Source organism: Canis lupus, chromosome 5, assembly GCF_048164855.1.
Source record: "Canis lupus baileyi chromosome 5, mCanLup2.hap1, whole genome shotgun sequence".
NCBI classification, from domain to species: Eukaryota; Metazoa; Chordata; class Mammalia; order Carnivora; family Canidae; genus Canis; species Canis lupus.
In genome coordinates, this window is record NC_132842.1 from 654,736 (window position 1) to 667,006 (window position 12,271).

General features: G+C 36.3%; 1 protein-coding gene across 7 annotated transcripts in view; it reads left to right on the plus strand.

The window, feature by feature from the left end:
• The window catches only part of CCDC7 (coiled-coil domain containing 7), a 391,847-nt gene that overhangs the window by 328,399 nt on the left and 51,177 nt on the right, over positions 1–12,271 (plus strand). For 4 of the 7 annotated variants that reach the window (XM_072825155.1, XM_072825157.1, XM_072825154.1 and 1 more), the window contains 3 exons: positions 4,483–4,566; positions 8,827–8,910; positions 11,410–11,493. In XM_072825155.1, the coding sequence (XP_072681256.1) occupies positions 4,483–4,566; positions 8,827–8,910; positions 11,410–11,493 (252 nt within the window). Of the gene's footprint in view, positions 1–3,256; positions 3,364–4,482; positions 4,567–8,826; positions 8,911–9,215; positions 9,285–11,409; positions 11,494–12,271 lie in introns of those variants that run through there. The other 3 variants (XR_012030726.1, XM_072825156.1, XM_072825159.1) reach the window with 3 other exon arrangements.

Consider the following 12,271-nt stretch of genomic DNA (forward strand, 5'->3'; position numbering starts at 1 on the left):
AGTTTGGATTGCATCTCATTCAATTGGTTTTTAATTTCTGCCTGATTAGATCTAAATTCTGCAGTCATGAAGTCTCTTGAGTCATTTATGGTTTTTTCTAGAGCCACCAGTAGCTGTATAATAGTGCTTCTGAATTGGCTTTCTGACATTGAATTGTAATCCAGATTTTGTAACTCTGTGGGAGAGAGGACTGTTTCTGATTCTTTTGAGGTGAGGTTTTCCTTCTAGTCATTTTGCTCAGTGCAGAGTGGCCAAAAACAAGTTGTATTGGGAAAAGGAGAAAAAGAGAGGAGGGAAAGAAGGAAAGAAAAGAGGAAAAGAAAAAAGAAAAAAAGGAAGAAAAAAAGGAAAAAAAGAGAAGAAAAAGAGAAATAAAAAGAAAGAAAGGGGAAAAAGGGTGGGGGAAGCAATCAGAAATCAAAAAGAAAAAAAAAACACGGGGGAATATCTTCTGTTTCTGTATACTTCAAGTCTCTTGACTTCCTCTGGAACTTGGCCGTCTAGCTTGTGTTCTGGGGGAGGGGCCTGTTGTGCTGATTTTCAGGTGTTAGCACTTGGGGGAGCTGCTCTGCCCCCTGCCTGGTGCAGGGCTCAGTGGGGTTGTTTCCCCCGTGAGGCCCCAGGAGGAACAACCCCAGTGGCGGCGGCCAGCTCTGGAGCCCTGGAGTCAGCTCCCGCAGTAACCACAGAGCTCTCTGTCTGCAGGGCCTGGAGGCTCCGGGGCGGGGCCGCTGATCTGCTCAGCTCCGTGCCGGAGCGTCCTTGCTGTCCTGGTCCCTCCCGGCCTCTGCCTGTCCCGGGGAGGCCGGATCCTGGGCTGTTCCCGGCGCCCTGTGCTCCGGGGCCTGCACTGTTGGATTCGCGCTCCCGCCCTGCAGCCCCCTCCGCGGAGCCGCCGCCCAAGCCCCTCCGAGCTGCTCCGGGTCCCGCCGTGCCCGCTGCAGCCCTTAGGGAGCTCGGCGCACTCTCCCCGGGCGCAGGTGTCTGTTACTGTCCCAGGGAACCCGAGGGCATCCCTGCCCTCCTGGGTCCTGCTCCAGCTCCCTGCGAGCCCCTTTCCGCCCGGGAAGGTCGGTGCAGCTCCTGCTCCTCCGGGACGGGGCTCTCCTGTCCTGGGGACACTCGCCCCGGCCTCAGCCCGGCTCTTCGCGGGGCCCCTCCCCCTTGGAGGCCTTTTGTTTCTTTATTTCTTTTTTCCATGTCTTCCTACCTTGATAGAAGCACGAACTCTTCTCACTGTAGCATTCCAGCTGTTCTCTCTTTAAATCTCAGGCTGAATTCGTAGATTTTCAGGATGATTTGAAGGTTATCTAGGGAATTCGGTGGCGACAGGTTATTTGGGGACCCCACTCTTCCGCCATCTTGCCCCTCTTCCCTTCTAAGCAAGAGCTTTAAACATGCATTTCACCAAAGAAGTATCTAAGTGACTAATAAACATTTGAAAGATATACACTCATAGTAGTGCATTAGAAAATCGAAATTAAAGACACAAGGATACTATGACATACCATCATTGAGTGTAAGTCTATAAGAATGACAGAATCAAGTCATGATAATGTTGTAGGGCAACTGAAACTTTCAGAACTTGCTGGTAGTAGTGTAAATTAATATACACATTTTGGAAAACTGTTCACTTTTCTACTATTTATTGGGCTTAATGGCTGACTTACCAGAAATTATAGAGACCAAAAAGCAATAGAATGGCCTATTCAAAGTGCTGAAAGAAAAAAATATCAACCAATAATTTTCTTCCTACCAAAACTCTCTCTCTGTAATAAAGGTAAAATAGAGATTCCCAAATATATTTAAGAAAGAAAGAGAAAGAGAGAATGCATTGCTAGTAGTTTGGCTTAATGAGAAATAAAAAGACAATTATTCAGACTAAAAGCAAGTGACCTCACATAGTAATCTGAATTCCCTAAAAAAGAGAATGGGTAAAAAAAATTCTATAAATAAAAAACACAGTATATGTACATATTTCATCACTTTTCCATCTTCATTGATTTGAGAGGTAATCATATAAAACCATATATATATGTTTGTATCATTGGACCTATGACATGTAATGATGTAGTATATTTCACAATAGCAACACAAAGATGGGTAGGAACAGCAATGTATTCAGGTAAAAAAAAAATTTATATCAGATGGTAAATTGAATCCCCAGGAACAAATGAAAGAACCAGAAGTTGTAAATAAGATCAATATAACACATATCATAAGCATATACTTGTTATTTTTTCTTATTCCAGCTTCTTTGAAAGGCTGTGTGAAAAATGCTGGTGCTATTTTGATGGTGATTGCATTAAATGTGTAAATTGTTTTGAGTAATACAGACATTTTAACATTTTCTCTTCCAATCCATGAGCATTGAATTTTTTTCCATTTCTTTGTGTCATCTTCAATTTCTTTCATAAATGTTCTGTAGTATTTGGAGTGCAGGACTTATACATCTTTGGTTTGTGAATCAACCAATATGATGCACCACATTAATAAAAGAAGCAATAAGAACCATATGATCCTCTGAATAGTTGCAGAAAAAGCATTTGACAAAATACACTATCCATTCTTGAAAATCCTCAACCAAGTAGGGATAGAGGGAACATACCTCAATATCATAAAGGCCATATACAAAAACCCACAACTAATTCCATCTTCAATGGGGAAAACTGAAGGCTTTTCCTCTACGGTCAAGAAGAAGACAGGGATGTCTCATCACTGTTCTTTAACATAGTACTGGAAGTCTTAGCCTCATTAGTCAGACAACAAAAAGAAAGAAAAGGCCTCCATATAGGCAAGAAAGAAGTCAAACTTTCATTATTTGCAGATGACATGATACTGTATATAGAACACCTGAAGACCCACCCAAAATTTCTAAAACTTATGCATGAATTCAACAAAGTCACAGGATACAAAATCAGTACAGAAATCTTTTGTACACTAATAATGAAACAGCAGAAATTGAAATCAAGAATCGATCACATTTATTCTTGCACCAAAACCAGCAAGATACCTAGGAATAAACCTAACAGAAGAAGTAAAAGATGGGTACTCTGTTATACACTTTTTAAAAGTAACCAGTGAAGTCCAAGCAGAATATAATTAAAAAAAAAATTTGGAAAGTAGGAGGATAAAAAACGGAGAAAAATGTGATTCTTACTAGACTATAAATTTCTCCAGCACATAACTTTTAATTCCTAATACTTAACCTGATAGTTCATCAGACACTGTTCAAATTTTCTCTTCCTTATTTGAGGATCCTTCGCTTCCTCAATTCAAATGAAAACAAAACCTTCTTGTGTATACCAGTTGGCAGAAGAACCAGAGAAATCAAAATACGTCTACTAATTCTCCCCAGGTTTTTGTTGCTATAGATCTTACTACATTTACAAACTATTGTTACTTAATTACTGAAAACTCATTCCCCTAATCTGACACATTTTATTTTGGCAATGCAGCAGAGATGGCCACCTTTATACAGATTGCAGTGTTGGTACACTTGGATTATAATGCAATCTTTACTATTTATTAACTTAGCCATTTTTCCAAAGAAAGACTTCCACATCTGGATGACTAGTTCATGACATGTTTCTAAATTTAGGTACATGCTGCTAGAACCAACTTGACCACAAAACTTTAGATTCAGTGGTTGACTTTAGGTGACCATTCCTTTTTCAGAATAAACTTGCCTTTAACCATATTCATATATTTTCCCTGTAATGGGATCTATTTGGAATTTTTAAGTCAAGTAAAAACTTTAAAAAATCACATAAAAACTTAAATGAAGATAGACCACCTCTCAATCCTGTACTTCTGCAAATTTAACAGAAGTTAAATTCTAAATCCTCCTTTCAAGCTACAATGTCTACATGCCAAAGGCACCATGGAAGGTACTCCCGCCCCCCTCCAATCCACAGAATATCTTATTATTCATTTCCATTACCAATACCTACTTTTTGTTTTTGTAACTAAATAACAAAATATCCTTGGACTAATCAAAGAATTTATGCTCCCTGGTAATTTTTTTGTGACAATGGAGACAATGATTTGCAATGTAACCTGTGAAGAGAAAAGGTTATGTTTTATATGACTAGATATATCTCAATAGTATCATTATAATTTTAATGTAAATTCAAAAGGTATATTATTATCATAAACTCTCCAGGATATTTTAATTTAGCGTAAGACATAGCATTATGTGGAAAAAAACACTGGTTAAAGGATTATGAGATGTAAGTTTGTGCATCAGTTTTGTCATTATCTGGATACATAGTCTTGGTCAAATCACTAACATATCTAAACCTCAGTATATAGAGGCTTAACAATTGCTAATATCCCTTCCAATAATACACTTTACCAATTCTGCAATACAAATATTTCACTATAATGCTTATTCATTAATAACAAGGCTTAATTAAATAAGTGCTACACACACACATTAAGTTTACCTTATGAAGTGTTTTCATATGTTTATTTCTATAGAAACCAATATAGAACAGTTGAAAGATGCTATTGGACCACATACATTTGTGGAGGAAATGAAAATACAATCAAAAAGTGTCCCTGGTAAGACGAGTTTCGCAAGTCTAATATTTCTAGTTTGTTTACCTTCTTTGCAGTTTAATGAAGATTGGATCTAAATGACAAGAGTAGGGATGCCTGGGTGGCTCAATGGTTGAGAGTCTTCCTTTGGCTCAAAACGTGATCCCGGAGTTCTGGGATCAAGTCCCACATCAGTCTCCTGCATGAAGCCTGTGTCACTGCCCCTCTCTCTATGTCTCTCATGAATAAGTAAATAAAATCTTTAAAAAAATAAATGACAAGAGTAGCTATGTGTTATTATTAAATAGGTAAAATCTTCATGAATACTCTCATAATTCATTATACTCTGATGTTTACTAGAAATAAAAATGTAGCTAGATATTATAGGTTTTAGAAGTCATCCATTTAGATATTAGACCATAAAAATCAAATGCTATAGTGACCTTAGAATATGGGTGATAAAAGTATGTCCAATGCTATTCTATTCATTTTCTACTTCTGGCTTGGAGAGAAAAAATTCCTTCAAATTTTCCAAAGGAGAAAGGCTACCTCACGAATATAATAGTAACAAGAGGAATTTAGGATAGTTGATTCATTAGTTACCATTTCCCTCTGTTTGATGGAAATACCAAACATATTATGGTATCTCAGCTGTAGTAGAGTACATTAGTTGTGTTATATAGTTTAGAGATTATATTACTGCTTTTACTCATATAACAGTGATAGACACACTGCTGATGGACTTCTAGTGTGGTATCAAAGAGGCAGACAGCTTAACAGATATGGAAAGGTACAAAGATAATCCTGTTAAAAACACTGTCATCCAAAGGTTACTGTGTATATATTCTAAGGCTTTGCCCTGTGGGAATAACTGTAAAGGCAAAGATATTTTGAAAAGAACAACATGGAAATTCAGCAGTTGAAAAATATAGTAACTGAAAATTTAAAATTCATTAGAAGTACTCAGTAGATTTATACTGCTAGAAGTAAGAACGAGCAAACATAAAGTACTGAAATACTACGGTAAGAGCAGAGTAATTAGAGCAGAGAATATAATTTAAGATAATGGCTAAAAGAGAATTAGGTGTTATAAATAAAATGATTAATATAGCAACCACTATCCATACATATTTGCTCTTCTTGTTTAAGTTTCTCCATAGGGCCCAAATTTTACTAATGATGAAACAATTATAATTAATTAATTTATATTTGTAGGTGTAGAGGGAGAATAGGACTTTAGAGTAACATACAGAACTCTATATCCAAAATATGATGTAACGTTACTAAATCTCAGAGGAATTTGATGGCATAAATATTAAGTAGATTCGACAATTGTGACTGTGACACATTTCTATGAACAAATTAAAAGCATTGATTAAACATTTAAAATGGGAAAATTGTACACTATATGTTTATTTTTTAAAAAATACTCTCAAGTATCTTATCTTGATGAAGTCCCAATAGTTCATTTTGCTTCTTATCTTGATGAAGTCCCAATAGTTCATTTTTGCTTTTGTTTCTTTTGCCTTTGTGGATGGATCTTGCAAGAAGTTACTGTGGCCGAGTTCAAAAAGGGTGTTGTCTGTGTTCTCCTCTAGGATTTTGATGGAATCTTGTCTCACATTTAGATCTTTCATCCATTTTGAGTTTATCTTAGTGTATGGTGCAAGAGAGTGGTCTAGTTTCATTCTTCTGCGTGTGGATGTCCAATTTTCCCAGCACCATTTATTGAAGAGACTGTCTTTCTTCCAGTGGATAGTCTTTCCTCCTTTATTGAATATTAGTTGACCATAAAGTTGAGGGTCCACTTCTGGATTCTCTATTCTTCATCAAGATAAGAAGCTTTTGCACAGCAAAGGATACAGTCAACAAAACTAAAAGACAACCTACAGAATGGGAGAAGATATTTGCAAATGACGTATCAGATAAAGGGCTAGTTTCCAAGATCTATAAAGAACTTCTTAAACTCAACACCAAAGAAACAAACAATCCAATCATGAAATGGGCAAAAGACATGAACAGAAATCTCACAGAGGAAGAAATAGACACGGCCAACACGCACATGAGAGAATGCTCTGCATCACTTGCCATCAGGGAAATACAAATCAAAACCACAATGAGATACCACCTCACACCAGTGAGAATGGGGAAAATTAACAAGGCAGGAAACCAAAATGTTGGAGAGGATGTGGAGAAAGGGGAACTCTCTTACACTGTTGGTGGGAATGTGAACTGGTGCAGCTACTCTGGAAAACTGTGTGGAGGTTCCTCAAAGAGTTAAAAATAGACCTGCCCTATGACCCAGCAATTGCACTGCTGGGGATTTACCCCAAAGATTCAGAAGCAATGAAACGCTGGGACACCTGCACCCCGATGTTTCTAGCTGCAATGTCCACAATAGCCACACTGTGGAAGGAGCCTCGGTGTCCATCGAAAGATGAATGGATAAAGAAGTTGTGATTTATGTATACAGTGGAATATTACTCAGCCATTAGAAACGGCAAATACCCACCATTTGCTTCAACGTGGATGGAACTGGAGGGTATCATGCTGAGTGAAATAAGTCAATCGGAGAAGGACAAACATTATAGTCTCATTCATTTGGTGAATATAAATAATAGTGAAAGGGAATAGAAGGGAAGGGAGAAGAAATGGGTAGGAAATATCAGAAAGGGAGACAGAACATAAAGACTCCTAACTCTGGGAAACGAAGTAGGGGTGGTGGAAGGGGAGGAGAGTAGGGGTGGGGGTGAATGGGTGACGGGCACTGGGGGGGGGCACTTGACGGGATGAGCACTGGGTGTTATTCTGTATGTTGGCAAATTGAACACCAATAAATAATTAATTTATTATTTTAAAAAAATACTCAAGTAATTCAAGCAACATAGGATTTTTTTTTAAGACTTAAAGCAATGGAAGGATATGGTGAAGGAGGAAATTTATGACTCTTAATATATCATAAACATGTATCTTTTATGCTCCTAGTGTTAAACCCAATGTTAGCAGGGCTATTCTCCTTGGATCTCTGCTTATATAAGAATCCCTTGCTTTCTCAATTCATGTGAGAATTGAGAGTTTTTCTAATTACATCCATTGGAGAAAGACCAGAGGGCTAAAATACATCTGCTAATTCTCTCCAGTTATGTGTTACTATAGCTCATATTACTTTCACAAATGTCATTATTTAATTATTAAAAACCTGTTCTGCTCAATCCAGTTTGTCTTTTGTTTTAGTAAAGATACCTCCTTATCTGATCTCTGCCTCCATTTAGATCACGGTGGCAGTATAATTTTTGCTGTCATGATGGTAGTGAAAACTTTAAAATTCATAGGCTCAGTCATTTCTATAAAGCAAGACTTCTAATCTGTGATGTCTGGATCATGGCAATGTTTCCCACTTCAGTTATATGTATGTTAGAACCAATTTTTGCCCAGGAAACTTTGCCCAGTAGGTAACCTAGTGTCAACAATTCTAGTTATTTCTTTTGCAATGTGAAATTCCTTTAAATAAGTTTCTTTTTATTTTTCTGTCATTAGACCTACGTAATAGTTTCCACATCCAGGAAAAAGTTAAAAATCATATAAAGACTCAAAGGAAAGGGATGCAATGCCAATTCTCATGTTAGTGCAAATTCCCCATTTTGTCCTCCCTAGTTAGAAGGTCTACATGCTAAGAGGAACTTGAGAGAGCACTTCATCTCATTCCATGTTATATGTTATTCTTTTCCACCACTAATGTCTACTTGATTCAAAGTGACATAATGTAATAAAAGGGAGAGCATTAAAATATTCCTGGACAAGTCAAAGAATTTCTGTCTCACAGTAAGGTCTGTGAGTCCAGTGACCATGGCTTATAAATTGACCTGAGAAAAAAATGTTATGTCCTGCCTAACCAGTTATATCCCTATCATATGAATGTGCTTTTAATATGTACATGAAAGTTATACTTAAAGTCAAACACTCTAGGGTGATTTAAATTTGCAAAATACTTTCTGTTTTCTGGGTAAAGCCCTAGATGAAGCATCAGTTTGTGCATCCATTTGGTCATCACCCAGATATGAGACATTTGTCAAGTCACTAAACATCTCTATGCTTCAGTATCTTGAGGCTTACATGTTTACTAACAGCTCTTCAGATTCTAAGGTATTACGTTTCTGTAATCCAGACATATCATTATAATTCTCCTATAATAAGAAATGCTAATTAGAGAAGTACTAGACACACAAACACACATGTGTTAACATTTACCTTACAAAAGTGTTTTGAAACTGTTTATTTCCATAGAGATTGATAGGGAGTCCCTCCCAGGTGCTATTGGAAGAAGTATAATAAAGAGAGAATTCAAGACACAGTTAAAGAGTCATCCTGGTAAGAGCAAAAATATTTCAAATCTATTTAAGGTTTATTTATTCCTTCTGGAATTCAAATTTGGATCTTTAAAGACTATAGAATCTATGTGCTATTATTACACGATAAAACATCTTCATAAAGTCCCTCCTATAATTAGTGGAATTCTAGCAGTTACTAAATGAACAATTAGCCACATATTATAGATTTTGGAACTCATCCATTAAGAATCCTTAAAAATCCTTAAAAATCCATTGCTAAATTGAGCTTGGAATATGCTTGATGGAAGCATTTCAAATGCTGTTCTACTCACTTTCTTTTTTCAGGATAGTTGTTTTGTATTTGCAAAGCAGAAATTCTAGCTTATGAAATGGATAAGAAGAGGAATTTAGCAGGTAGCTACTACATTGGTTATGAATTTTCTCTGTATGATTGAAATATCAAGCAAATTTATAATACCTCAGGTGAAGTAGAAACCTTTAGTTTTGTCATATAGCTCATAGTTTATACCACAGCCTCTTGTCCTGGTGGCAGCGTTTCACACACTTCTTATCAATCCTTGTGTGATACCAAAGGAGGTAGAGAACTTAACAGAGAAACAAAGGAAAGAAACAAAGGGACCCCTTTTAAGAAACTGTCATCCTAAAGTGACTGTGTGCATGTCTAAGTCTTTGCTCTCAGAGAAGCAACATTGCTTTTCACACTGGAGAGAAGGAGACTTTAGTACAATAAAAAAATGGCCCAGACTGATTTCTAGATAAATAATCAGGAAAACAACATTGACCCTCCAAAGTAGAGGGGAACTCAGTATCCAGATTTGCTACAGTATGTTGTCTAGAATGTCCAGTTTTTACCAAAAAGAAAATGTGAGACATGAAAGAAATAGTAAAAGTGTGCACAATATACTAGGAACTTTAAGAAGAAAAGGTTTAAAAAATATTAAGGCATTGAGAGGGTGTTGTGAAGGAGGAAATTGTGGTTCTTACTAAATTATAAATTTCTCTAAGACATATCCTTTTCCACCCAGTTTTTAATCCTATTTTCTGTGAAATATTCTTAATGCCTCCTTGCTTATTTATGAATCTCTGCACACTCATTTCAAATGAACCATTCATTCCTACTTATACTAATTGCAGAAACAACCAGAGAGCCCCAAATATATCTCATAATATCACCATGTTGCATTGCACTGTCATTTTACTTTCACAAAATATCATTATTTATTGAAGCTTGTTCCATCCAATTGTGGTTCTTTTTGCTAAAGATACCCAAGGTGGTTCCCACCTCTTCTTAGGTTGTGGTGAATATATATTTGGGCTCTGAAAGTCATAGTACAACATTTACCAGTTATCTCAGGGATTACAACAAAGCAAGATCCACCTTATGGTGTTAGGTTGATGACAGGTTTCCAACCTCTGACACATGCTCTTTTATAACCAACTTTCATTCGCAAAATATTAGGTACACTATTTGACCCAGTCATGAATACTAATTATCTCCTGTTTGATTTTATGTAAATTCATTTTTAATATCTTTCATGTGTTTTTCCTCTTTTTTGACCTAGTTAGTATTTCCTAAATCCAGCAAATATTAAAATCACATAAGGGCGGCCCAAGTGGCTCAGTGGTTTAGCGCTGCCTTCAGTCCAGGGCCTGATCCTGGAGACCCAGGATCGAGTCCCACGTCAGGCTCCCTGCATGGAGCCTGCTTCTCCTGCCTGTGTCTCTGCCTCTCTGTGTATTCTCATGAATAAATAAATAAAATCTTAAAAATAAGTAAGTAAATAAATAAATAAATAAATAAAATCACATAAAAACTCAAATCAAATGAAATGCAATCTCAATACTTATACCACTGCAAATTCATTCATATTTCTTTCCCCAGCTACAAAGTGTACACATAAAGAGGAACTGAGAGACACTTTTTTTAGACTACAGAATATCTTACCTTTCTACATCACTGATGTCTACTTGACTTATATAACCTAAAAATGGCATAAAAGAGAGTCAAAGAATTGCTGCCTCATAGTAACTTTATCTGCTTTGGGCTTGTGGTTTATAACTTGAACTATGAACAAAAATGTCATCTTCCATCTCAATTGTATATCCTACAGTATGAATGTATTTTTAGCATAAACTTAGAATTATATTATTAACATAAACTTCTCAAGATGATTTAAATTTTTATAAAAAGATAGCATTGTGTAGACAAAGCACTGGTTAAAGAATTATGGGGTGTCAGTTTACGCATCAGTTTTGTTTTCATCTTGATAGGTTTTCTTGATCCAATCCCTAAACATTTCTGAGCCTCATTAGAATGAGGCTTAAATGGTTGCTAAGAGCCTTTCAAATTCTATGAAATCTTTAATTTGCAATTCAGACATTGTATTTTTCTCTTCTATAATAACAAATTCTGATTAAGTTTGTACTACAGACACGCGCGCACACACATACACACACACACACACAGCCATACACTAATGTTTACCTTATAAAGTATTTGGAATTTGTTTGTTTATAGAGACTGATGTAGAACACTTGATATATACTGCTGAAAGAGAAAGAATAATTGATGAAATCAACACACAACTTAAAAGTCACTCTGGTAAGAACAAATATTTTTTAAGTCTAATATTTATGGTTTGTCTTTTGGAGATTTAATTAAGTATGGATCTTTAATGACAACAATGACTATATGTTATTGCATGGGTAAAAATCTTCATGAATTCCCTCTTATAATTAAGTAAAGTCTAGCATTTACTATCAATAGAAAATTAGCTAGACGTTATTAGTTTTAAAATTTATTTTGAAAGTAAGGTATAAAATCCAGTAGCTCTAGTGACCTGGAATATACTTGGTGCTATATTTCTCACTACTATTCTATTCACTTTGTATTGCTGGCTTAGAAAGAAAAGTTCTTTAAATTTGAAAAATCAAAAAAGGCTAGTTCATGAGTTTTATAAGAGCATTATAAAAGTTATTTCATTGGTTACCCAATTACTGTGTGTGTGTGGTACAATATTATATATATATACATATATCTACATATATATATATTGGCATGTGAATTTACATCTCTACGAGAGTAGTTCTTTAGCTATGTTATATAATTCACAGATTACACTTCTGCTTCTAATGCTGGAGTAACACTGTTAGATACATTTCTCTATCTCTCTCTTTTGGGGGACATGCATGCACATGCATGCACACAAATGGGGGAAGGAGTGGGGCAGAGGGAGAGAGAGAGAGAGAGAGAGAATCTTAAGTGGGCTCCATGCTCATTGTGGAGCCTAATGGGGCAGGGCTCAATCTCACAACCCTAAGATCATGACCTGAGCTGAAATCAAGAGTTGGATGCTTAACCAACTGAGCCACTCAGGTGA